The 26,515-nt window shown below is 47.1% G+C and overlaps 5 protein-coding genes across 5 annotated transcripts; 3 read left to right on the top strand and 2 right to left on the bottom strand.

Moving 5' to 3' along the window:
• Positions 1 to 10: 10 nt before the first annotated feature.
• Positions 11 to 4,552, bottom strand: TREMEDRAFT_73125 (uncharacterized protein). Its single transcript, XM_007002157.1, has 6 exons — positions 4,391 to 4,552; positions 3,298 to 4,073; positions 1,438 to 3,253; positions 1,303 to 1,393; positions 895 to 1,242; positions 11 to 844 (listed from the first exon to the last, which is right to left on the bottom strand). Exons 2-6 carry the CDS (start codon positions 3,828 to 3,830, stop codon positions 207 to 209), a joined length of 3,426 nt encoding a protein of 1,141 aa, XP_007002219.1. The 5' UTR covers positions 3,831 to 4,073; positions 4,391 to 4,552; the 3' UTR covers positions 11 to 206.
• Positions 4,553 to 4,692: 140 nt separating this feature from the next.
• Positions 4,693 to 10,265, top strand: TREMEDRAFT_71017 (uncharacterized protein; the record flags this gene model as incomplete). The annotated part of the gene is made up of 12 exons (XM_007002035.1): positions 4,693 to 4,820; positions 4,867 to 4,924; positions 4,971 to 5,107; positions 5,146 to 5,981; positions 6,057 to 6,370; positions 6,425 to 6,582; positions 6,624 to 7,039; positions 7,172 to 7,539; positions 7,607 to 8,188; positions 8,237 to 8,353; positions 8,399 to 9,390; positions 9,567 to 10,265. The coding sequence occupies 12 exons, from the start codon at positions 4,693 to 4,695 to the stop codon at positions 10,042 to 10,044; spliced, it is 4,584 nt and encodes a 1,527-aa protein (XP_007002097.1). The 3' UTR covers positions 10,045 to 10,265.
• Positions 10,266 to 11,962: 1,697 nt separating this feature from the next.
• TREMEDRAFT_59820 (uncharacterized protein) lies at positions 11,963 to 12,710 on the top strand (the record flags this gene model as incomplete). Its single annotated transcript, XM_007001764.1, has 2 exons — positions 11,963 to 12,614; positions 12,658 to 12,710. 2 exons carry the CDS (start codon positions 11,963 to 11,965, stop codon positions 12,708 to 12,710), a joined length of 705 nt encoding a protein of 234 aa, XP_007001826.1.
• A 1,657-nt stretch (positions 12,711 to 14,367) lies between these two features.
• On the top strand, positions 14,368 to 17,600 carry TREMEDRAFT_42464 (uncharacterized protein). Its single transcript, XM_007000974.1, has 20 exons — positions 14,368 to 14,583; positions 14,654 to 14,833; positions 14,987 to 14,999; positions 15,043 to 15,065; positions 15,197 to 15,333; positions 15,414 to 15,546; positions 15,592 to 15,605; positions 15,650 to 15,696; positions 15,740 to 15,767; positions 15,812 to 16,014; positions 16,059 to 16,170; positions 16,214 to 16,228; positions 16,280 to 16,380; positions 16,426 to 16,473; positions 16,518 to 16,585; positions 16,632 to 16,692; positions 16,743 to 16,758; positions 16,802 to 16,968; positions 17,098 to 17,202; positions 17,345 to 17,600. Exons 2-20 carry the CDS (start codon positions 14,730 to 14,732, stop codon positions 17,459 to 17,461), a joined length of 1,512 nt encoding a protein of 503 aa, XP_007001036.1. The 5' UTR covers positions 14,368 to 14,583; positions 14,654 to 14,729; the 3' UTR covers positions 17,462 to 17,600.
• A 238-nt stretch (positions 17,601 to 17,838) lies between these two features.
• Positions 17,839 to 26,477, bottom strand: TREMEDRAFT_59818 (uncharacterized protein; the record flags this gene model as incomplete). Its single annotated transcript, XM_007001763.1, has 12 exons — positions 17,839 to 17,972; positions 18,052 to 21,629; positions 22,318 to 22,379; positions 22,759 to 22,920; positions 23,034 to 23,568; positions 23,668 to 23,749; positions 23,786 to 24,482; positions 24,539 to 24,939; positions 25,232 to 25,456; positions 25,505 to 25,796; positions 26,017 to 26,067; positions 26,169 to 26,477. 12 exons carry the CDS (start codon positions 26,475 to 26,477, stop codon positions 17,839 to 17,841), a joined length of 6,528 nt encoding a protein of 2,175 aa, XP_007001825.1.
• Between the last annotated feature and the right edge of the window lie 38 nt (positions 26,478 to 26,515).

Here is a 26,515-nt window from a genome sequence, read left to right as displayed (position 1 = left end):
GGAACGAATGCTCTTATGAATGCTAACGATTCATGCCAAATGTCAAATTTCTATGTTTTTTCATATTCGATTCCCTTCCCATGCTGACAACTTTGTCCATTTTGTTCTTTCTCATCTTATCACACACCCTTTACACCCTAATACTTCAGAGACCAACATGTGAAAAACCTCCTTTCACAGACAGATAAAGATAATCATCATCATCATCATTTTACCCAACCTCTATGTCCCACCCATCCATTTTCACCTACCAAAAACCGATGTTGACAAATCATCTCTGCACTGGGTCTATCCCCGACAATCATTTCTAAACATCTTCTCACTAAATCCGCCGCATCACCTAATCTTCCACCACCATCTCTTTCCCTACCTTCATCCTCATGACCATCTTCACAACGAGAATGTAAACCCACCGCCGCCACACTTTCAGATGTCAAACCTTCCAAGACGTCTTCTGGTAATGCTGAAAATGGAGTTTCACCGACTAACAAAACGTACCCTAAAACACCCAAAGCCCAAACATCTTGTTCTTTCCCACCATACATTTCCCCACGTAAAATCTCGGGACTTGCGTAATGCAAAGTACCCGAAAAAGTGTCCCATTTCTTCCCAGGACGCCAATGAGCGGCAGAACCAAAGTCGATAAGTTGACAATGACCGGTACCGTCCAGAATGACATTTTCGTCTTTTATGTCACGATGGACTATTCCATTGGCGTGAAGGAACCGGACGGCGTCGGCGAGTTGACCCATTAAAGAGCGAACTTCGAATGGATCAAGACCGGTGGGCGAGGCTTCGACGCGATCGAAAAGGTCGACACCAGTACCAAAGCGTGGCATGACCACTGACATTCAACATGTGTACCGTAAGCGTCGCGAAGAAGCTTTCACTCACAATAGTAAAACTCTCGATCCTCGAAAAAGTCAAGCAGTTTGCAAATGTTAGGATGTCCTCGTTCAGGACTATACCTCATTTCCGACGAGAGATATCTCTGTGTCGAGGTATATCCGCCCCGCGCAGCTGTCTCTATGCTTGACACGATCGAAGCATCCTCTCCATTCGATTTGCGGATTTCGTTATACTGCCCTTCAGTCCCATCAGAACTACCTTCAAAGGGTCGAGGGGTGGTATCTTCGCTGGTCGAATCTTCAAGTAGACCAGGACGAGGTCGTGCCGGGTCCCATGGATGGGGTTTGGGTGGAGGTATGTACAAAAGATGACGAAGTTGATCCATGACATGTACTGTAAATCAGTATCTCTCCACTTCTTACGCAAAGGCCGCAAGCGATAAAAAGGACATACTCTCGACAGGTATTGGACCTAAGATCTTATGTTTCTTCCAACAATCCGCAAGAATACGTCCTTTGATGATATACTTGATAATCACTTCATCCTATTCATTAGCGCTGACTAGACATATCATGCGACCAAACTCACCCCTACAGGCTCTCCAGTGGGACCTTTCACCTTTGCTCTCATAACCAAACCATACGCCCCTTTGCCTGCTTCTTTCAAAATGACATAGTCATCGATTCCTCGTCCACCAATACCACTCGCAGTCTCACTTGTTGGTGTCCCGACAGTACTTGGTGCTCCGACACTGGGAGCGAAAGACATTTGTGTATCTAACCGGTTCATTGTAGGCGGTGTGCCCACCCCCAGCTTCGGACCCAAGCTGGGCGACCGGAAGGGCGAAAATGATTGCAGATTTGATTGCACACTTAGGGCAGGGCTAGGAGGGGGCAAGGAAGTTGTGGGAGGAACTGTGAAAGGTTGCACCAATCTACCGGCTACCAATGATACTCTCGAGGTATCTCTCTGTCGGGGTGACCGGGTGAGTTTTGGAGACGCGGAGGCTTCCGCCGCTGCAGAATGATGAGTCGACAATGCTCGAGCGTAATCGCGTATACTGCCTAGGTTCGGGTTCGATACTTGGGGAGAAGAAAGTCCGGAAAGTCCGGATTGCGCTGAATTGGGAGTTTGAGAGCGCGATGAGTCCGCCGATCCATCGAAAGGTTGACCGGGCATCACGGGAGAGGCATGCAGCGGAGATGATCGGATCGGCTGTGTTGGCGAGACGATTATGAATTTTGTCAGAGGTGGGAGACTGGAACGTTTCAGCGCTCGTAAATCGGTTTGACCTTCAATCGAGTCCTTGGAAATGAAACCAGCAGACTTGGGACCCTGCGACGAAACAGGAACGTCGAGCTGACCAGATGGACTCCCAGCGTCACGTCGGCGAGCAAGACCGATTTGCTGAACACCGCGGCCATCATCCGATGAAGGACTTCCCGCCTCTGCATTGGCCTCCTTCTCGAGTTCAGCGTCCACAAGCTTGAAAAGTCGTTCCCGCTCGAGCTCGCGTTTACTCTTTGTCCGTGGCTCCAGAGTCGGTTTCTTCAGGGATCTGAGACTGTCCCGTCGCCCAAAACTCACAAATCCTTTCGACTTGTGAAGGTCGTTTGCAATTACTATATCATCTACTGCGTCTTTGGTCTCGGCTCTTGGAGCTGCAACTGCAAGCAGATCAGGGCGGGGTAGATCGTGCAGCTCTTGTTGAGGTTGAGGTGCAAATTGCTCAACGGGAGCCACAGGTGATGGAGCAATGATTACGGGTATGATGTTGGGCTTCTCGGGTGTGATAGGATTTGCGGCTGAACCTCCTGGATCTGCTGTATGTATCGGTTCTGCTTGTATAATGTCGGCAGAAATGGATGGTCTGAGTCGGGGTCTCTCAGGCCTGCTATCACCCATTCTTGATATCGTCGGTGTTGCTGTAAGTGAATCGACCATTCGCTCGACGGACTCTTGAGATGGAGACTGATCAGGAGACGGCGTCCCTTCACTGCTCTCCTCACTGGTCGGCAAATGTTCGCCTTCCGTCCGACTGATCTCCTTCAAAACTTTCCAGTCATCCGTGGTGGGTGTCATAATAACCATTGGCGAGACGGTCATGTCGCGGTCAATGGGTCTCAACTCTGGGCTCCATGTGTGTGGGAATGTCGGGGGGAGATGTTGCTGAAGGAAGTAATGATTGGGCGACAATTGGGCCGAAAGTCCGGCACCAGGAGGTGGAGGCGGGGATAGGAGCACATTGTTGGGTGGAAGGGTCAGGCGCCTACGCGCAAAGACAGGAGAGGTTTCTGCTGTTTTCGAACCTCGTGGTGAGACTTGAGGCGAATGGAGAGGAGACGTCGGCCGTGAACCTGCTCTGGACCCAGGTCGAGAATGTAGTCGATGATAGAACCGAGCACTGCTCATCAGCTTTTGTTGGAGAAAGAGGGAAAATGTTATCACCTATTGTCCCAATCTGCTAGATCTTCAACTCGTTCTTGCTGCCTGCCAGTCTCACTGAATACTCTGCGCTGAGCATCCCGACTTCTTGACCTGGGCTTGAGAACTTCTTCCTCGTCTTCTGTCGAAGCTGACGGTCTCCTCCCTAGCGAAGCCAAATCACCGAAGCTCAGGCTGTTTGTCATGTCCATGCTGCTCTCAAAGCTGGTCCCGGCAGAGCTGGCTCGACTACGTGAAAATAAGACTCCACCTCGATGTCGTCTCCGTGATGGCAAGGGAATGTCGCAGGCATGTTGATAGGGTTGCGACGGCCCAGGTAGACTATTCTTGGGAGAACCTATATCGAGGGCTTCCGGTTCCTCGTCTAATGAGATGGCAGTTGGAGGAGTGACCTGAGAGGCAGACTTTGTGGTCAGATCGGTGAGAGAGCGTTTGAGGACCGGATGGGCGGGAGTGGTGATGGTGGGTCGAAGAGGGGTATGCAGATGGCCGGGATTGGTTGGTGGGTCTTGAGGCTTGGCTGTAATGGCGACCATGGGAGATACAGAGTGAAAAGTTTATGAACGTCGCTTGGGGAAATAATGTTGTCCGGTCACCTGGACGCCGCCTGCCGCCTGGATGGATGCCCTGTAGGGCGGACGAACGTGTCGAATAAGCGAGATTGACGGGATGAAATTTGAGACAACGGTCCGGAGCAGTGTCTTGGGGACGGGGAGGCGGAGGTATTGACCGGGTGAGGGGGGGATGATCAAGTTGTGGTGTAGCTGAGGAGAGAGGTACTTGAAGGCTTCAGCTACTGCAATAAGAAATGTACGAGAGACGTGGAAGGGGGTCTCGCAGTGGAGCGGCTTGATCGTCCCAGTTGATCGCCACCCCACAATGCGTCTATCAAGCGGCCAATAATAGAAGTGATGTAGGAATGCAAGTGATGGATAAGGAAGAAGTAGTCTATCCCAATGCTGGCTATCGGCCGACCCAATCGGGTGAAAAACGAGCAGAGTGCATAGACGAGAGCGGTCCTTTGAAAGGAAAGGTAAAGTGGTCGAGAATGTAAAGAGGAGGAGGGAGAGAAAAGGAGCGTCTCGAGCAAACTCACCCACGTTTCGTAGTCTTGTACAGGTCGGCCTGGTCACTTTCAGAGATGGTATTGTACACAATCGTTCCAGAGGAGCAAGCTACATACAGCGAGTTGTGAGAGATGCAGTAAATGTATGTATGTGTATGCACAAAAGTGATAATCAGTAGTACGTTGTTGATGAAAAGGTGAGTGGGTGTGAAAGATCTTTCTGCGAAAATTAACACCCGAATTAGCTTCGATCGGTCTGGTCAAACCTACGTCACTACTACTACTACTACTGCAACTACCACTTGTTGTCCCTCTATCATCTACCATTCACCATGTCCACAAAGAAGGCACTCAAGGCCATAAAAGCCCAGCTGGAAGAGGGCAATCACGAGGCAGCGCTGTATCAGGCAACCAACCTGCTGAAATCAGTGGACAAGGACGCTCCAGAGGTAGCCCAAATGTCAGTCATTCCCAAATTCAACCTTGATCTCGAGCTCATCTTCCAGACTGGTCTTTCGTGGTTTGGCTCTCACACATGCTCAGAAATGGGACGAGGCTGAAAAGGTCTGACATTCTTGATGATATCGCCTGTCAGTCTCTGACCTCTTAGTCATACTTTCAAGCATACCGGATTGATCCTACAAACCCCTTAGCAGGGCATGGTCTACGAAAGCTATACGAGAAGCAAGAGGCTTGGGACAAGCTCTGCAGGTTCTTAGAGATTCAGGTACAGGCATCTTTTGATTCGTGAGTTCTTTCATGCCAATATCGTACTGAAAGGGCAGAAGAGATCCCGACAAAACGGCAACTGCTTTGCAAGAACTGCTTACCCTCCGTCAGACACATGGTCCTCAAGAAAAGGTCTTGGAGATACTCATACTCCTTGTGTCAGATGGACCCCTCGTATCTCTATTACAATCTGCTACCCCACCTTCCGGCACCTATGTCCCTTTTCCCACTCCACTATACCCTCCCCCTTCTTTGTCTGTACAACCCACTTTGCCTCGAGAATTACCACATATCTTGCATCTGGTAGGATCTCTCCCCTTAGCTCTCAATCTCCTCATTCGAGCAAAATCAATCGTTCACACAATCATCGAGCAGAAGGTCGAGGCAGGACGGAAAAGACTAGGTGCTGGATCTCCAAGCGAGGTCAGACGGAATGTGGAGGCGGAGATCTTGGGAGGGTCAGAAGGAATGGCTATGGTGGATCTATTGGAAGAGGTAGCCCGGCATCCGAATACAGACGAGGAAGTCAGACGAGATGTGGAAGTGGAGCAATTTATTTTTTGGCGTAACCTAGCAGCCAGTACTCAGTGGGTTTTATTACTACCCTTACAATGCTCACTCACTGATCAAACAAGATCCGAAGGAAAGCCCACTACAGCACAGAATGCCGCTCCAACGACCTTGCGCGTATCCAATGTGGAGACTGCATCCACTTTCAACCTACCAGAACCGAGTCTTTTCGTTAGGCATACTCCGCCTACCGTCAGTAAAGGCGAGGCTGTCCAAAAAGCTTCAGCTCTAGCCGAGGGCTTCGTCCTGCTCAATGTCACGACGCCAGGAGCTGAGGAGGCTTGGTCATGGGTCATAGAAGGTACTGATCAAAAGGACATATGTGAGTTCTTTTGATACTCTCCTCGACTTCCCTACTACCAAAATTTATGTACAAGCCGCTCGCTGACGTGACTAGTTTACGATCTAGAAAGTCTGAATAAATTCGTTCTCGCTTTCCCCTCGACTCCCTTGTCAGACTTCACTGAAGACTATTGTCGTTGGTTCCATCTACCTCTGCCCGACGCAGACGATGAGGGGGATGAAAACCCGTCTTCGGAGGCGCTGAAAGATCATTCGAGTATTAAGAAGCGAAAGGCTTCAAGGCCTGGCAAGACAAAAGGTCCCAATGCCAGAGATCGACGAAAGGCTCGACGACTTGCGGAGAAGGAGGGTACCCTAGCGGAGGACGTTGATCAAGAAGAGAAAGAGGAGTTGATCGCTGAAATGACGGTGAGCCCCTCTTCATCATTTCATTCTCAAGCAGATGTGACGCTGAGACACAAGAAACTGCTGAGAAAACTTCCCAAGTCTGTCTTCGCTCACCGAGTGATGACGAGAGTATCGATACAAGAAGAAGATTGGCAGAATGCTGTCACCTACGCTGAAAAATCGAGGATTTTGTTAAAAGAGCTCGAGAGTGAGCGTGGGACCACAATGCCCCTGTGAGTTTGGACCTGAGCACAAGAGCAGACTGACACTACAGGACACGTCTCTCTATTGACACTGCACTCGGTATCGCTCTTGTACCTTACTATCCACCGAAACACCATGCTAGAGCCAATCGTCTCCTCTCGGATGTCCTCAGCCAACAAATGAACAATCTGGAAGCTCGCTTTGCCCGTGCTAGAATTTTGCAGACTGAGGGGAAATGGGCAGAAGCGCGAGAGGAATTCCAGATTATGCTGGATTCTGGTCCTGAAGAGAGGGAAGCGGTCGCTGCACGTGAAGAGATCGGGTGGTGTTTGGTCAATGAGGACAAGCTATCAGAAGGACGTGATGTTCTCGAGGAGGTAGTACAACGTCGAGAAACTCGGAAAGAGCAGGACAGTAATGACGACGAGGCTTACGCTAGAGCAAGGGGTTGGTATCGACTCGGAAGGTGTGAATGGCTCATCGGAGGTGAGTAGTGTCAAAGGAGACAATAATATCCCCTGGATCATAGTTCAGCCTAGTAACCAGAGATCTCAAGTATTTGAGGCAATTTATTCGTTGGGGAATCATATTGAGAGGAGAGAACGCTGACCTCAACAGACGAGGAGAATCGGCAGCATGCAGAAGAATGGTTCATGGCTTCATGTCGTGCTCTACCATCCTATGCTCCAGCTTACACTTCCCTTGGAATCTCCTACGAATCTAACATACCTCCGGACGAAGATCGTGCTTTGAAGTGTTTTCAAAAGGCTTTCGAGCTGGATGCTACTGAAGTGGAAGCTGCCAGGAGATTGGTCATTGGTTATGCCGACGATGATGAATGGGCTTTGGTAAGGGGTATAGCTATGAGAGTTATGGAAGGTGAAGGAGGGGTAGAAGGGATCGCAGGTGGAGATGTTTTAAATGCTAAGGGACGATTTGCACCAAAAAATGGGTGGGCTTGGAAAGCTCTGGGATCGACCGAGATGGTTAGTCCTTCATCACCCTTTCTGGTTCAACTTGTTACTTCGACGAGATCGGCGAAGCTAATATCAGCACTATAAGAAGTATGCTGAGGCAACTCAAGCCTTCCAAATAGCTTTACGAGCGGAACCATCAGACGTTTCTACTTGGATCCTGCTCGGTACCGCTTATCTCAAACTCGGTCGTCATATGGCCGCGCTCAAAGCTCTCTCTCACGCTCTCGAACTGGATCCTAAAGCTTGGGTCGCACAATATAACATTGGAGAGACATACCATCAGCTTGGTGCCTTCGACAAGGCCATTGAAGCTTATCAATCTGTTCTCGATTTGGAACCACCCTCGAAAATTGGTGTCATAGCTTCTCTTGCTCAATCAACCCTGTCCCTCGGTCGACAAGCTTCCTCGGGAGGATTCAGACAACGAGCCCGCAATGCCTTTCACGACACTGTCACATTAGCCGCGGATGTTCTTCGATCCAAACAAGGTCACAGACCATGGACGTGGAAAACGATAGGTGATGCGGCTTTCGAACTGGCCTCACTGGAAACTACAATGGAAGACGCGCAAACTTCTGCGACCGTACTGAAACCTATCTTAAAATTGTTGGTGGAAGACGATACAGATCGACACGCTTCAGTGACAGGTCTAGGACACGCGTCGTCCCTTCTTGAATGTCCTCCCGATCTGACTTTTGTGATCAAGACCTCGATCTTCGTATACGCTTACCGTGCTTGGCTTTTGTCGACCGACCTTCGCGTTTCGAATATCGCCATCTACGATCTGGCTTCTGCCTTACATGCTTTAGCCATCTCCCTACCTGTCCCTTCTTCCCAGACAATCTCTCCGGAGGAGGATAAATCAGAGGGAGGCACTGATCTGAGAACATGTTGTCTGAAAGCTGCAATTGTGATTGTGCGCAAAGCACTCGAGCATGATGCAAGTGACGAAAGACTTTGGAATGCTTTAGGTGTAATATCATCTTCCGCAGGACCCGCATTGGCTCAACACGCATTCATCATTTCCCTCGAATTATATTCGAAAGATCCGATAGCATGGACCAACCTTGGGTATTTATACCTCAATCTCGATGATTTGAATTTAGCAAGTGAATGTTTTGTAAAGGCTCAAATACTCGATCCGGATTATGCTCAAGCATGGTATGGTCAAGGAATTATCGCGTATCGTTCATTTAATCAAACCCACGCAACTGAGTTATTCGCTCATTCCGTTACTTTAGCGGGTGGTAGTCTACTCGAAGCGAATATAGCACACGCTCTCACCATCTTCCTTCCTTTCCTCGATCCATCCTCGTCGATTTCGAAGTCAACATCAACATTACATCAACCACTTTTCGCTCTTAGATCATACATCCACAATCGACCAAAAGATCCAATGGCTCTAAACCTATATGCGTTGATGTGTGAACGTATCGGTCTTTCATCAGAATCTATCGATGCGTTAGTATCTTCTGCTCAATTGTTAGAAGAAGAATATGAATCTACCGAATCTCCTCAAACGGAACATCTATATATCGTGGTATTATGTAATCTTGCAAGAGTTCGATTATCCACTGGAAATTACACCGAAGCTCTGGAGGGGTTCAAGAATTGTTTGGAGCTGATAGATGGGAAAAATGGAGATGAAGAGAGTGATATGAGAGTGCAATGTTTGTTAGGACAAGGTATTTCCGAGTTTTGGTTAGACAAAGTGGATCAAAGTTTGGAAAGTTTTGAAAAATGTTTGGAGATTTGTCAGGGGAAAGAGAAAAGGGAAGAAGTGATCGTTTTGTTAGCTAGGACTTTATGGGGGATGGGGGAAGATGGGAAGGAAGTGGCAAAAGATCATTTGATGGATTGGTAAGCACTCATCATCTTTCTCTCTTATATCCTTCTACAATTCTTTGTTCCGTCTGTTCAGCCTCTGCTTAGAGTCTCTCTCTCTCTCTCTTTTGCCTCACTGCCCTATCAGGATTCATCTTGCATGGTCTTTTCGATACCTGATGATATATGAAAATGATAACCCTGACGAACAGTCTACCAACTACCTCGTCTCAAATCCTCATCGCTCTCACGGTCATTTCCCTCCTCCTTTCAGACAATGACCTCACTTCGACATGTCTCTCCACCCTCTCCTCCCTTCCTCTTCAATCCGACGACCACATCCCTCTCGTCCTCTCCTCCCACCAGCTGATCCAGGATAATCCGGAGGGAGCTTTAACGATATTAGAACAAGCCGTCCAACACCATCCCACTTCTCTTCAATCTAGGATACGACTAGCGAGACTTTTACTGGCTTTGGGGCGGAAAGAAGACGTATCATCACTTCTTTCTCGATGGCCAGGTCAGTTAAGGGAGGACTCAAGTCTAGAAGGTCAAAGAGAGACGTTATTGGGCATCGCGACTATGGACGTGGGAAGAATACAGAGAGGTGTCATGATCCGTCCGTGGAAGGAAGAAGGATGGTCAGGGTTGACGTATGGTCGTGGGAAGGGTTATAAGTGGGCGGTGTAGTTGAAGCCATAGGAGTTAGGGGAAGGGAAGACATTACGTGATATGATATCGTTCGAGTTGGAGGTGGGCGAGGGAAGAGAGGATCGTCGGATAAAGGATCGATGCCGTCATCGGTCAATGATTGGGTTTCCGACTATTTTTGTTGTCTATATAGGGTGAAGGGTTCTCCTTATGATCCTCCAATACTGTATCATTTTTATCAGAATGGCTGAATCTCATACTACTGTGGTGACTCGCCCCAGTCTGGGTTACTATCTCGACCATCCGGGTAAATTTCGTGAGCTCTCATATGATGAACGGTATCCATACAAACGTTTAGCCCGTCCTTTTGGGAATTACCTAGATGTTGTGACACTCTCGTGCACAGGTAAGAACCGTACGGCACAAGTGGGACCACACCTGTCGCAATTGAGAACTAGAATTGATGATTTGATGGATAGCATAAAGTCGCAGGGTGAATGTCACGTGGTGACAACTCTGGTATGCGGAGGACGCCGCTGGCAGCGTACCTGACAGATACATAATACGAAGATAGCTACTTTACTCTTTGGACAATGTATCTTCACCTGTCTGTGACTCTAGATTGCTACCGTGCTTGACCAGTTGCGGATCTTGTCCCTCAAACCATACCTAGAACCGAAGGAACCCCTGACACTCAAGTAGTAACGAGATGAAGCAGCAACATGACACTCAGATACGTGAACTAAACAGCAAGATTGCTGATCTGACACGGGAGAACACTGAGCTGAGAGTTCAGATTCCAAGTAACAATGGCCGTTCTTAGCCATGGTAGGGCTGTTGGACTCAGGCACACTGTTTGATAATTTTTAGATGATGATGCAGAGGGGAAAGAGCATGCATTGATTCTACATTGTTTACTGATAATTAGATGACGATACAGAGGGGGAAAAGAGCATGCATCAATTCTACATGTCTCTATACTTATCACATTCCACTCACACACAGAAAACCAGAGACGATTGAATAGAGTTCAGAGGATAAGTTGAACAGAGAAATATTGGACAAAAGGGGTAATTATTTAACGGCGGTTCGGCCGTCCTGGGCCAATCCTATCAGCTAACATTGCAGGGGTAAAATTCCTGACAGGGCAGTTCAGCAACTGAGTCTCAAGCTTTTAGGCATGGACAAGATGCTTTTGGAGGCAAACATCTGATGGTCAGAGTAGCACTTGATAGTCCCCTCAGAATCACTGTAGAGATTCAAAACATGAATTGCGCATAGTCATGGTTTCCTGAGACTGCTTTCGATGCAAAGTGGTTGATAGAGTTAAGGTATGAAGAGATTAGAGATGGTGTGAGACTGCTGGTCTTGTGACAATGCTTGTCCTACAGTCCATCATCAGGAAGAGATGAGCAGTGAGACATGGTCAAAACGTTCAGACCGCGCACCATACCTCTTGTGCATGTATGGCACCTTTGCAGCATGACTTTCCCATTCCTTGTCCCCGTAGTAATTCATACAATCATTCATGTGTTCAATAAGATTCAACACACTCTATCAGTAAGATGGTACAACAAAGACTAGAAGTCAAAGCTGTGATCTAGACTCCTGCCTTTCTCACGAAATCCGTGCGCCACATCACTTCCTTCCCACGACAACATCGGCCATCGCATGTCGGCCTCCCCGTCCACATCGGGCGGGTGACCCTTTTCTGCTCAATGAAGTTAGACCGAAATCAACCTGATGATCGTTCCTTTCATGTCCGATCGTGTTCTAGACGCCTCAACCTCGGACGGCATGGGACGAGAGGGAGAGTGGGATAAAGGATCGTCCGCCACAAACGTAGGATGGAAGTGGCACCATCGTGGGGAACGGATTCGTATGATATAAACTCACCTAGGCGCCATTCTTTCACACAATTTCCACACTTTTGCCACTCACACAAATCAGATCAACAATGTTCAAGCAGACTGAAGACCACTGTGTTCGGACTGCGCTTTCGCACATGGAAAAATTCATGCAGGGCACAGATGGCCCGTTAAAAAGGCAGTTTGACAAGAATTACTCATATGGTGAAGAGTTAACACTTGTGGCTACTATAGTGAGAGACTCCATGCAAAACCTACAAAACTCAGGCTTCGGAGCCCCAAAGGAGATAGAGAATGCCATATCACGCCTGAAAGACGCAGGCTCCTGTGTCCTTACCTGGCTTGTTTCCAACAATCATGAGTCCAACATAGAGGCCGGACAGGGTCTTTCAGACAGCATTCAAACGGTCAGTGCTGAGGTCTTTAAGCGTATGGACAATGATTTGAAAACTGAGATGGCAATACTAGCCATTGCTCCAGCCCTTTGGATGCAGACATGGCTGTCCAGACCTTCCGGGAGATCAATCCTACCATCAAGTCTCCCAGAGCCCGGACCGATTTTGTCCGATTTGGTCAAGCAGAAGCAGATTTGTGATGCTGTCAGTAGACTCCAAAAGTCTATACAAGACGAGGAGAGTGCCAACACCAGTATCTTGAACCAATTATCTGTAGCGCAGGGTACTGCTAGTGCAACACTAGCTACTGCATCACAAATGAAAGCCATGATGAAGAAAATGGAGAGTACAAGGGTTGAGCAGTCTGAAACTATTATTGAGACGGTCAGATCCTTGTGTCACGAACTACGTCGTGACACCTCGATTACTCCACCAACAATGACCCTCCTTTGGCCATCAAAACCCCATCACGCCTTAACCTCTTTACTCTACACGTAACTCAGGACTTCTGACACCAAGTACGGCGAAGTTAGACGGAGTTAGGCTAAGTAGGGACAATGGGAGCAGAAGTGCGGCGATGTTAGGCGGAGTTAGGCTAAGTAGGAACAATGGGAGCAGAAGTACGGCGAAGTTAGACGGGGTTAGGCTAAGTAGGGACAATGGGAGCAGAAGTGCGGCGATGTTAGGCGGAGTTAGGCTAAGTAGGGACAATGGGAGCAGAAGTGCGGCGATGTTAGGCGGAGTTAGGCTAAGTAGGAACAATGGGAGCAGAAGTACGGCGAAGTTAGACGGGGTTAGGCTAAGTAGGGACAATGGGAGCAGAAGTGCGGCGATGTTAGGCGGAGTTAGTCGAAGGAGGAAGAGGATGGCCGAGGGCTCGGGGAAGTTGGACGAAGTGCGTTGAAGTACGTCAAAGCGCGAGAGGGTTGGATGAACGTCTAGGAGGAGTAGATAATATTAGCTGAGAAGATCGCTGAAGTTCTTCAGCGATCCTTGATTGTTGTCAGTAGTGAAAGACAGATAGAGATAGCTATAAATCAAGATACATCGCCATCAGTAGAACAAAACCCTAGTTAGAGTAACTACGCCGAAGTACGCCGTAGTTACACCCCTTTCGACGTCTGCGCCCTCCTGGTTGGGTGAGACATCGACTCAGAGCGTGAAGTTAGCCGAGGTTCGTCGACCGTCGGTCTATTAAGAAATAGTTGTTCGACGGCCGTGACACCTTGACTATGAGAAATGAGACCTTGATTCGGGAGAATAACGACTTGATTCGGGAGAATAACGACTTGAAAGAGAGGAATAGAGACACAGCCTTGACTGTAGCAGATGAGACATCAATGTGCAATGTGTCGTGACACTATCAAGCAAATTGAGTTCAGGGTTTAGGAGCTCTCCTCAAACGGGACATCTTGGAGAAATCAAAGATTGAAGATGAGGAGGGTATGCAGGAACGATATGACACGGAGCAGATGCAAGATCTTTCAACAAAGCAGGTGTGACAGTTGAAGCGCGATGAGTGCTTACAGCACGTGCGACGAACCGGTGATATCTATTCCTGGTATTGCATGGTCCAGAAGCGGTCGGGTGAATGTGGAATGAGAGTAGTGGTGTAATGAAGTTGGCACGTTCATCTTATCTTGACACTTTCCAAACGAGGTACTTGCCCTCTCGGGGTGGGGAGGGGGGTGTCAGGGAGTCGATGAGTGACAGACATTGCCTTTGCCGCACGGTATCTCCGTCGCAAATGGTCGGTTGTTGGTCATCATGTAATCCACACCTGGGAATGGGACGGTACATCCATCATGCCTACTGCTGGTACATAGCTGCTGGTACATAGCTGCTGGTACATAGCTGATGGCAGCTGGCTGCTCCACAGGTCATCCTTCATATGCAGTTGTCTGCCAATTGCCGAAACATCCGGATCACTCTCGACCGCCGCTGTCCCTATCAGATCGGGGAATTTACCCGATCGAGTTAGACCATTTGGACATTTCGTCATTCCGCCCTGTTTGTCACATGTCTCCATTTCAGAGATAGCAAGGACGGTCATTGGTGGGTGGTGGGTGGGGGGTGGGGGAAGGAGTAGAGTACGAGCAATCTCACTCATACTCGTATAGGAGAAAGCCGATTGGTGAGTGCGAACGTGTGTGGATGTTACATTACCACTCTCACTCTCACTCTCACCCTCACTCCCACTTTGGGCTATATCGTCACGTCTCACTCTGTTGTCACTCACTGGTCACTGTTTGTCTCTGGTCACACATCGGAAGTCTTCGGTGATAGGTGAGGGTTATCACGACTATAAAGTCAGAGTGCGTATCTTCCAAATACCATACACACTCTCTTCCCTTCCCTCGAGCTAATCGGTTACTCACTCTTCAGACACCCACCACCTCTCTTTCTCTCCAACCTCGACTCGAACACACGTGTAACCAGAACATACCTTATACAATTCACAATGCGTAACCCATTAGCTGCTCGTTCGTTGGAACCCACCACTGGGGAACATCCGGTGGATTCGAACATCATCGAAGAGAAGATTGGACTGAGTAAGATAGGAACGTGAGTCTCCTCTAGTCTTAGGAACCTCACGAAACGGGACATTATACCGATCACACTTCCCACTCTCTCCTCAATCAGATCGCGTCTCGTCTCGGTTCATGGAATGAAAGCGCTTCTCATAGATGGACTTTAGAATCCAGCTGACTGAAATAGTATCTTCGCCTCTGTGAGTTCTACTTGTTAATCTGGATGTGAAGCTGATGATAAAGGGTGCCGCGCTCTTCTCAGACGGGTATGTAAACTTTCCTCCGCCATTCATTCTCATAGTCCAACTCGATCTTCCACAACCCATCTCTCTCGTCACTCTCGTAATCTTGATCACCTCGACAACCCGGTTCTCACGTCCCTCAGCTGATGACTCAGATATGCGAACGCCTCCATCGGACCCGTACTCCACATCATCAGGACTTACATTTATCCCGACTCATTCAAATCAGGGTCACAGAATGCCTCGCTTGTCTCGTCCATGGCCTTCGCGGGTATCATCATAGGACAGCTTTGTCAGTAATTTCTCTCTCTTCCCTCTCCCCCCTCTATCTTCTTCCTACCAGGCACAACGTATTTGTTGCTGATATTCTAGCGTTTGGATGGATCAGTGACAAGATCGGACGGAAATTTGGCATGTTGGCTTGCACTTTCATCGTCTTTCTCTTCTCCGCTCTCGAAGCTGCCAGTAAAGGTCCAGGTCCCCAGGGAACAATCAACGCCTTGATGTGAGTTGTCATTGTCTGTTCTACAAGCAGCCTGCTGACCATCAGTGCTTACCGTTTTTGTGCGTCATTCCTGTATGTTCCCCAACTTAATCCTGATCTCCAGTCGTCGGTATAGGTATAGGTGGAGAATACCCTACCGGATCTGTAGCGGTGAGTTCTGTTATTTATGAACGACTTTGTTTCTCACTTATAGGCGGCCGAGAACACCGAGGACCCAGGTAGTGAGTAACCCTCAGAATCCTCCAACTGCCAACCCTGATCCCAGTCAACAAGAGACACCAGCAACGTCTCTTTGTACTTGCTACCAATACCATGATCGACTTTGCCTTTGTCTTATCCTACTTTGTCTGTCTTGTGCTCCTGTGGATTTTCGGAATGAACCATCTCAACGCTGTATGGCGCATGACCCTCGGTTTGGGTGTCATCCCGCCAATGTTTTTACTCTATTTCCGACTCAAGATGTCCGAGGTATGCTCACTGTCCCACACGTATGAAGCTCAGCTAAGCGATAGCCTGAAAGCTACAAAGCCAACTCCATGAAACATACTCGTATCCCCTATTGGCTCCTCATCAAGAGATATTGGGTGAAACTGTTGGCCGTGTCGATCACTTGGTTTCTCTATGGTACGTACGTTGTCTGTGGGTCGATGCTCTAGCTTACCTGCAGATTGGATCACTTACCGTGAGCCCATGTTCCTCCAATGAAGGTGTCCGCAAAGCTCAACAAATCTAGCTTTTGGTCTTTACTCAACCGCCATCACGAGTGTCGCTGTTCCAAATGCCACTCTTTACGAGACTATCGGCTGGGGATGTCTGATCAACTTCTTTTACATCGTACGTTCTCCAGGTCTCGCTGGAAGTTTCGCACTGATGTGAAAGCCCGGAACAGTCATCGGTGCATTTGTGGTGGATTGGCTCGGTCCGAAGGTACGCCTGACCCACTCAATCCTCCTCGACTGGCTGACATACAGTATTGCATGATCTTTGGTTTGATCATGCAAGCCATTTTTGGATTCTTCCTTTCTGGATTCTACCATCAGTATGTCAGATCATTGTCCGCCATCTGGTTGGTGTTAACCTAGCAGTCTCGTACCTAATCACGTCGCAGGTTTCGCTATCATGTACGGTATCTTTTTGTCCTTCGGAGTGAGTTGATCATTCTTTCCGTGTATGAAAGTAGATACTGACTTGGGTAGGAACTCGGGCCAGGAAGTGAGGAACAGCAATTTGTCTTGGGGGGTAAGCTAACGAATAGACTGCTTGGGTTTACTTGCATCGAAAGCTATTGGACCCACTGCCGCCAGAGGACAACTGTATGGTATTGCAGCTGCTGTAGGCAAGGTGGGCGCTTTTATCGGGACCTACACGTTCGACGATATCATCGCCTCATTCGGTGGAGAAGATTCATATGGAAGTAACACTGTGAGTATTCTCATTTCACACCCAGCTACCCCATCTTCTTGACTCCCGCATGCATTGTCTCAACACTTTGGTCAGAGGACAGCTGCCCCGACCATGGGGTCGTGAGGAGGTTCGAGGCTGACTCTACAGGGCGTATTTTGGCTAGCTTCTGGTCTAGCAGTAGCTTCGGCAATCATCACCTTTGTCTTCATTCCGAACATCCGATCTGACTTCATGCATGATGAAGATATCAAGGTGTGTGGTGTTCTCCCTTTCGTTCACTCTGTCCTTCCTCCTCATGAGTCTCTTATCTAATGCCATGTTCTTAGTACACCCATCCGGATCTAGCTTGCTCAATGGTCCACATCGTTTAAGATATTCGAGTGCTGATAAACAGTTCCGCGAGTATCTCATCGAGCACGGATACGATGTATCGAAGATGGGTGCTGATCCTCTATCCGATGTGAACCAGATGGAAGCTGCTGCCATCAGAGCTGATGGGGAGAAGCTTTGAGCGGTCAGTTAGATGGATGAATATTGATTGACTTGTTGAATCGTGGGTAATGTGATAAGTATAATTGCTACGACTTGATACCATCTCGACTCCACATCAAGTGGTGATTGTTTAATCAGAATGCATGCTGTCTTGTTAGATGTGCTAACTGTATCAAGTCGGTTATGAGCTTAGGTGCAGAGACGAATATACATACATAACAGCACTTGACTAATGATTGTCCTGATGGATCTGACCAGAACAGAAGTTTCCACATATTGGAATAACTCGTGAAGGATAGGAAAGGAAAGGGAAGATCAAATACATCTGCATAGAACTATGATCTCAACATACAAGTGTTTATATAGTATCCCAGAATTATATTCCACTCCTAGAAGCTAGAGTACATCCGCAGTACTAGTGAACGTATCAAACATCCTCTCAAGTCCACCCAACACCAATCTCATATTCCCCAACTCGTTCTTCTTGAACCCTTTCCGGCGACGGTCCCATTTCACCACCATGATCTCGACTGAATGCAGTAGAAAACCTCTCAAGTCAAGCTCAAAAACCTTATTGAACCCCACTAGACCTTCTAAACACTCCTTTACGTTCAAACAATGGTGCTCCTGCTCCACCCGACATGGAAACAGTCCTAGAATCCATCGACTGAGGTCTTCTTTTGCTGGCCCCGGACACCACGGCAGAAGCGGGCGCGGGCTCTAGCGGATTGATCCTCATAGAGTCAGAACGGGAAGTAATTCCCATAGAGTTAGAACCGGATGGATTAGAAATAGAAGCGGATTTGTTTTTATGGAAGAATCGAGAGAAAGGGCCCGTTTTTTCATTTGATTTTTCTCTTTCCAATGGTTGTGTTGAGGTAGAGGTAGAAGGGGATAAAGCGAAAGAGACACTGATCCGTTTTGATAGTTTCCTTTCACCATCTTGACTTTGAATCGTTTTTCCTTGAGAGATGGATTCTCTTATGCGAGGGTTTGATATTCCTTGAATATCGGGATCGGGATCGGGATCTGGATGATAAGAGGTAGAAGTGTTGGGTTGAAAGTTTGTGTGAGAATAATCGATAATTCTTCTGGATAATGGATCTAAAGAAGGGTCGATAGAATTACGAGAGTATTCTAATCGAGAACGATCCACTGAATATCTATTAGATCTATCCAATGATCTCCTCTCCTGCCCATGTCTCGAATACGATCTCCCACCTGATCCTCTCGCCGCCCAAGTATATTCTTGTAACCCTCCACGTCTATCCTCCATCTTCTCCGTCCGATGAACAGGTATCAAAGGCATTGCTGCAGCTGGTATTTCTGGTAAACGTGTTTCTGAAGTAGGATGATAAGACTTGTAATCTACAGGTGTGGAAAGTGTCACTGGTCTTTTTCCCATCCCTGGTCTCATAGGGACTTTACCATTCGAATCGAGATAAATCTCGGTAGTTTGTTGTCCTTGTCTATATTCAGTAGAAGTGGGAGCTGAAGTTCTACGATTACCTGGTTGATCACCAGAAGAAGAAGGACGACGTCTTTGATTCGGATAAACTTGACTAAATCGTTGATTCTGAATTCTGGTGGAACCCGTATGATTAGGAGGAATTGGAAGATCTTTTTGAGAGAGAGAAAGTGCTCGAGAGTGAGGTTGAGGTTGAGGTTGAGGTTGAGGTTTAAGTTGAAGTGGTGACCAACTTTGTCTATGAGGAACTTCAGTAGTTGGAGTTGTTGGGGTGTCGAAAGAACTCGTATGAGAGAAAGGCATGCAAGATTGATCTTTTGATCCACCTCGAATACGTACACGAGGAGAAGGATGATCAACGATGAATTCTGGTGTTGAAATCGGTCGACCTCGATTGATCACACTACCAATTTGACTATTTGCAGTTGTCATACTTGATGGGCGTGGATTCCTTTCAGCTGAATTCATTGAAGGTGGGGAAATTTCCTTGATATTCATCGTATTGTTCTTCGGAATTGGTAGGGGTGAACTCTGTTCGCTGATCTTGGTAGTGGGAGGTTGAGTGATGAATGATGAGGTACGCACAAAGAATGGACCATTGAGAAATTGTTTAGGGATAGAAGATGTTGGGGATGGTGAAGAAGAAGAACTTTTTCCTAAGAAAGAATCAAGAGGTTTGAACACCCCTCTAGGGGGACTAGGACTGGTGGAAGTCGTTGATATTCCAGAAGGACGTCTCGAACCTGTCGATGGTCTGGTCAAGACGGAGGGAGAATCTGTAGTGAGACCAGGAGTTGGAGCATCGATTTGAATGGAAGGAGCCAAATAACTATATTCGCCTATACTATCGATTGAACTTCTCCTAGATGGTTCAGAAATGAGACGATCTGGTAAACCTCCTGACACACCCGGACGAAGCGTTGGCAAGGGTGATTTATGAGATTTGCTGGTCGAGCTAAGAGTTGATCGAAAGGTTGATAAGGAGTGAGAGGGATGATTCTCGTCTTCTTCAATTGGTTGATCCGGGCCTGAGTTCAAAGTAGATAATTGAGTTGAAGGTTTCTTGTGTTCGACTTGTGAAAGAGCCGAAGAAGGCTTTAAAAACGATGAATATGAAGGCCGATTATGATCACCTTCTTCATTTCTCTCCGATTTGAAAGTATTGTAATGAGAAGGAATAGGAGATCTAGGAGAACCTCCACCCGATACTGTCGAATTATCCGAAGAACATTTAAGCACTTCCCTCAATCTCGATTGACCTAAAGTTGTCGGTCTAGCCGAAGGGAATGAACCACTTATCGAATTCCTAGTCCTCGATCCTTCTTTTCCAAAAGCAGGAGCTGAATTATTACCCTGTGTCAAAGGTTTGATATCCGGTTTGATCTGATTTGGTTGGGAAAACGCTCGATTCAATACTGGTTTAGGTATCGAAGCTCCTGGTGGAACACCTATAATCGATGATAGTTTTATAAATTCTTCATTCGTACTTGCTCTTCCGAGAGATGGACGGGATTTATGAAGTTGACGAAGTATGACATTTGGTGGTGGAGGAGCTGGTGGAGTACTTATAGCTCTTTGAACTTGAGAGGGAGTCATATCCGTTACCCATCTTGGAATTGGTGATCTTTCTAAAATGAGATTAGGACTTGTAGTAGGACTTTCGGAAGGTAATGAAGTAACAGACTGTTCAGCCGGTGATGGATCTTGTGCGATTGAATATAAAGGATAGTTCGATAATACCACAGGAACGGAAGAAGGATTGATTTGAGGTGTTGGGAGATATGGTGCTGTATGAATCTCAGAAGTATCAGATTCTGTGTTATTCGTAGTTGTCGAATAAGGTGACCATTGTGATAATCTGGTACGAGCAATTATCATATGATCAAATTCTGAATTATTTTCAGAACGATAATCATATCCTTGTTCCTCTTCTTCTTCTTGTTGTTGTTGATGATGATCTTCTTCTTCATCGGAAGAAGGACAAGTAACTTGAACGACTTGTTCATATGGTCTTGAAAGATCCGCCATTGAATTTATCCTTTTTAATCTTAAATCTTCCGTTATGTCCGTAGAAATGGAATCATTGGTATTTCTTCTACCTCTTGAATCTACCGAAGTCCAAGATTTAAGACTTGAAGTTCTAGTTTTTTCTTCATTTCCTAATCTACCACGTAGTCCGGATGAAGAAGGATATATCGGTTTAGAATTGATCATCGTTCCACCATCTGAAGGAAGTTTAGATTTAGATTTTGAAGTTTGACGTGAACCTCGCGGAGAGATTGAAATGACACTACCTCTTTCATCACCTTGACTAGAGATTGATAATGAAGGTGATTGTCCTCTTTGTAAACCTATAGGACTAAGTCTCCAACCTTGTCCTTGTCCTTGTATTGCTGATCTACTATATCCAGGATTATCACCCCAAGGAGAAGAAGGACCCCAATCGGTGTTTTCATCATTCCGATGAGTAGGAGAGGTTGTATCGTCATCGTCGGCGTCGTATGACTCGACGGTCTGTTGATCATATTCGAATGGATCAGCTCGGAAAGTGGGTGAGGTATCGGAGTAGAGAGAACAGGGAGATTGGAGAGATCGAGGAGAGTCAGGAGTTGGGGGAGAATCCGTATGGGATGGGAATATCTCAGGTGCGGTAGAGAAATGATCGATAAGAGCTTTGGCAGTAGTGGGGGATAAAGAGTGATTGGTTTTAGGAAGTCTCCTAGTAATGTTAATTCTTTCTCCGTTCAATCAACAAGAAAAAAACTTCACCTATGGGTCTGCATCTTGTTCCTCGACCGTGCTTCTTCCTTCCCGAGCTTGTACTCTTTCTCTCTATCTTCCTTGTTCTGAGTGACTACCACCTAAATCGACCTCGTCAAGGGTAGTTCGGAAGAAAGTAGGGAGGCCAGTCGCTATGATAAAGAAATCAACGTCTCAAGATGGAAACATGCGACCAGCGCAGAGAAAGTATGAAAAGATCAAGAAACAAACGACAATCAAAGGAAGGGTGGGCTGGAAAAAGAATCACTTCGAATCTCACCAGAACCGTATTCTGTCCCTCCTTCTGTCGGCGTGAGAAGTACATCATCATCAACGTCGATGGCTTTTTGCTGTCCCCTGTCCGCTGTTCAGTCACCAGTCCGAAAGGGTCCGTCCCTAAGGTACGCCACGGTGGTTTTGAAAAATTACGCAATTGATAGGCACTGTCTTGGTATCTCTATTTCTTCTCAAGAGGGGATGATGAACGAGCATGGTTATAAACGTCAAGGTTCAAAAAAGAGAGATTAGAGTTCAGCCATCCAATGTGGCTTTTTTTTCCAATCCGTGCGCTTTCACATTGGACGAGCCATCCTTGGTGTTCTCCCGATCATATGACAGGCGGATGTGCTGGAATATGGGTTACGTACCTCGTTCGGTTCCTAAGACGGAAGGGGGGTGTCACCACATTTCCGAGCTTCTGGTACACGGTCTAGAATATCTCAGCTTTCAGCTTATCATCATCAACACAGTACTGCAAGTCTCTCTACAGTCTCTGTCCTAATATATTCACATACCCCACGCATCAAAGGATACAGTTCCATGACTTTTCAGTCTGACCTAGTGTATGAGCCTGGGGTTATCGTTGGCCAATCGGAAATGTCATCGGAACTCAAACTGCCATGACGGGATCAGACCTGACAGAATGGGTAAACGTAGGAATACAAGGTATTGGGTTGTTCGGCAGAACGTACGACAGCCAAAACAAGGCGTCTTATTCGACGATAACCAATCGTTCATCACACCAGTTGACACCACGTACAGTAATTGGACGTCACACCTTACCTGACTCGTAAAACGGAAACACTTACACCTCTCCTCTGACCCATCAACAAGAGCCTGAAACCCGACAAGCGAAGGATGATCATCTGATCTGTCCGCCTCTCAGACATACTGTAGTGGTCAAAGAATGGTCGTACGGCGGGACTTATGGACGAAAAGCCATTGCCGGCATCGAACGCCACTATCTGCACCTTGATCATGTAGAATTTATCTACGTACGTACATGAGATGACGAAAAACGGACGTGGTTTGCACATGGAATACATGGACTGGACACTCGTTCAAACCACTAGATCAATCTGACCTCCCCTTCTCCTCTCACGGGAATAGGACTTAGTGGGATCCAAAAGCTTTTGAGCCTCTCACTGAAAACTCCCAGGTGATCCGGATCGATTTTCCTCACGCCATTTAAACCAATCAACATCCAACCAATCCCTAGCACTCCCATGGACCCCAGCATCTCCCAAGGTGTTCGACTCCTCTCGGGATGAACAAGTGGAAGAGTGACCACGAAACTTCCTCCTCCGCGTTGTGTATAGATCACCCTGCCCCAGTTATCAAATACTGCTGAAATACCACCTCCTGGACCAGCTCGGGGGGAGGAAGTAGAACATACTATACTTGGAAGGCTGTGTGCAATGGAACGTTGTTGAGCGTGAGCGAGTAAACGTTCGGAGATCATAGGAGCGGGAGAGGAAGCTGGAATGATTAGAAGACCCGGATGATCAGGTGAGGGAAGAAGGGAAGGATGAAATGTATCTAGACATATTAGTGGGAGTAGGGAAATTGGTCGAGTGAAAGGTGCAGGTGCCCAATCGGGTTTACGAATGTATGATGGGCTGTTATGTCAACACCTCGTATTCTGACCACATCGGCTGGGTCCTTAACACGTCGTAGGAAAACAATGATAGTAGGAGATGAGAAAAAAAGTTACTCACGGACCTAAATCAAGATCCCAGATAGGAGCTACAGCTTTACCCTTTTCAATTAAATAACTTTCCACTACTGGCTCATCAATACCTAGGTGAGAGATAGTCAAAAAAAAATCATACTGACGTGGAACTAATTTTTGCTTCTCATAACTTCCCAATTCACCATTCGGACCAACCAAAACAACTTCATTCTTCCTCGCTTTCTCACCAGGTTCATCATGTCTCGTATCTAATCCCATAACCACCCAAACACCATAACGTTTCGCGACTTCTCTCACAACCGTATCAATTGCCGATTGTCTTTCTTCTCCAAGCGTGACGAGTACGTTTTCTGGCCAAACCAATAGTCTTGCGTGTGGTCCGAGAGTTTCAGATAGATATACCATTGTGTTGAGATCGGTACTTGGACCAGGAGGCAAGACACATGCAATAGTGAAAGGTGTTGTGGTTGCTAAACCGTCAGATAGACTTAACATATTGGGGAGAGGAACTATTTGTAAGATGGTAAAGGTTGACACCAGTAAAAGGAGAAGAGAGATGGTTCCCACTCCCCAATGGTTCGATTCGAAAGAGGACTCTTGTGTGGATTCGAAGGATTGAGATTGTTCGTCTTGAATCAGACTAGGTGACAATGATCGTCCGAGATTATTGCTTTGTAAGTGTAGAGGAAGGAGTGGATCAAGTCTTGGCCATATCACATTAGCTAAGAGGTATACCAAGTAGGATGTAGTACCAAAGAAGAAGTCGAGACCTGGTGGACCGGCAATTCGAAGGATGGGAAGGAAGTTTTGGGTTTCAGGAGGGAGTGGAGAAGGAATTCCCTTGAATATCGTCAGCCATCCTTCTTCCTTTTATCGCGGTTGGTAATGACACTCACGTATCTTCCAAAAGGACAAAGTTGTTCCCATATGACCCAGGTGGTTGACCATAACATCCCGAACCCAACTGCAGCTTCAAAACCATGTTTCCACTTGGTATGTTTGACCATCCAACGAAGAGCGAGGATCGGACAGAGGGAAGCCGTAGTTAGAATTGTGGAGAAGAGAAGTTGACCCAGGATCACCTCAGCCTTGTTCTCCAATAAAGGAAGTGTGGTTTGGAGGGAACATGCGGTCGAGGTGATTGAGAGGAGAGGAAGAGTTTGACAGAGGAAGATTGTAGAGGGGATGGAGGTGGCGAGATGAAGGAGGAGAGGTAACGAGGTAAGTGACATCCAAGCTGATGATTGAGGACCTAGGAAGAATACCGAGGTTAGGGTCAAGAGAAGGAGAGATGTTACTTGGATAGGTAGCGGCATTATATGAGTGTAGGCAGTGAGTACGAGGTTGTAAAAACGTCAGTGAAGGAAGATGAAGTGAGTTGGTGATCGAGGAGAGATGAGAAAAGAAGAAGAGGAAAGATGAGAAACGAAGAAGAGAAAAATGGCGTGTACGAAGTGAAGCATCAGTTCATCAGTATGAATATCAGATTCGTTTGAAGAAAAACAGGTCAAAAACATGGTCCCCATACTATACAAACATCACTTTACACCATCATGCTCGGCGGGCACATCGCCCCAAGTAAGGCGCACCAACCTCAGCCGACTCATCTTGTGCGGCAGGAGCGTACGTCGTTCCCGTGGGAAGTGGAACAATCGGGACAGGTTGAGAGTTGGGATCTTGGGGATTGCGATAGCGGACGGCGTGGCTCGAAGGAGGTGGTGCTCGATTTAGGTGTAGAATATCTGGGATGATCTTGAACAATCTCGGTGTTTCCAGAGAACGAATGAAACGTCTAGTAGTGATCCAAGCTGAACCTGGGCAATATTTTAGAGACAGCCTTGTTGAGAATGAAAATGACTTACCATTGAGTCTGTACCAATTTCCAGCGCGGGGAGTTCTGAATAGAAATTGATTGACGTGATACATATCCCATACCCTCCCCTCAATCTTCCATTCTACCACCACCGATCCACCGAATAACATCCATTCTAGCTCCCATCCTGCTTGGCTCGATCGGCCGTCGGTGGGTCCTACTCCTCTGAGGGTGGGGGGTTCTCCTAGAAAGCGGTGAATGAGATGATGCATAAGTTCATGAGCTAGGACGACGATGAAAAGATATCGAGCCTGGGTGGGGGTAACGGATGAATTCATTCCCTGTAACATGTCAGAAGAAACATCCAATTCCCATGATTCGATACAAGATCATTCTGATCCCGATTTTGAATCATCGGAGTTTTACGAATATTGTTCGACCTTGGCAACTCTACCCATTGTTTCATGGCGACACGAGAGCAAAAGGATCGAGGGTACTCTATATTCGAATGATGAGGTATCAAAGTCAAGAAAAACAATGGTACAATGAAAAAACACTGACACGAGAAGATGCTATAGCCTCTAATAATCCGTACCACAAACCAACTTTGTCCTTCTGTTCAACAGGTGTCCAACCCATCAAATCAGAATCATAAAAACCCTATAGGACGTGGTCAGCATAATGGTAGATACAGAGAGTGATCAAGCACATACCTCGCCTGCGGCCAGTACGATTGTCGGAAAGTTGTACATGAAATGTGACCTCAGTTCTTCTATATCAGGTACATGAGCACCATCTTCCATTACCCCTATTTCCATCCGCTCGAAAGATCTGCGCAGGATGTCTTGAAATGCTACTAATGTTGCGCAACCGGGGAGAAGCAAGTGTGTACGAAACTTTTCGATCCAGTACAAAGCATATTCTGCAGCGTTTTGATCCTGGGGCATGACGGGAGCTAGATCGGTCCAATCGTCTGGTTCACTCATGCTGAGTATCTCAATGGGATTGAGCCGTAGGGACATGATGGTGGATGAATGACGAGGGGAATTGAGAGTAGAGT

This window comes from Tremella mesenterica, assembly GCF_000271645.1.
Source record: "Tremella mesenterica DSM 1558 unplaced genomic scaffold TREMEscaffold_1, whole genome shotgun sequence".
Classification (NCBI taxonomy): domain Eukaryota; kingdom Fungi; phylum Basidiomycota; class Tremellomycetes; order Tremellales; family Tremellaceae; genus Tremella; species Tremella mesenterica.
Note: the sequence above shows the minus strand (reverse complement) of the source record. Positions and strands in the feature narration are given on the sequence as shown.

Bases quoted from the DNA above. Each gene is read 5' to 3' on its own strand.
- TREMEDRAFT_73125 (XM_007002157.1), bottom strand. From the start codon at position 3,830: ATGGTCGCCATTACAGCCAAGCCTCAAGACCCACCAACCAATCCCGGC. The intron at 3,254-3,297 runs GTGATAACATTT...GCTGATGAGCAG, and splicing joins CTAGCAGATTGGGACAATAG to TGCTCGGTTCTATCATCGAC. The intron at 845-894 runs GTGAGTGAAAGC...GTTGAATGTCAG, and splicing joins GGATCGAGAGTTTTACTATT to TGGTCATGCCACGCTTTGGT.
- TREMEDRAFT_42464 (XM_007000974.1), top strand. From the start codon at position 14,730: ATGCGTAACCCATTAGCTGCTCGTTCGTTGGAACCCACCACTGGGGAA. The intron at 15,066-15,196 runs GTATGTAAACTT...CTGATGACTCAG, and splicing joins GCCGCGCTCTTCTCAGACGG to ATATGCGAACGCCTCCATCG. The intron at 15,768-15,811 runs GTGAGTAACCCT...CCCTGATCCCAG, and splicing joins GAACACCGAGGACCCAGGTA to TCAACAAGAGACACCAGCAA.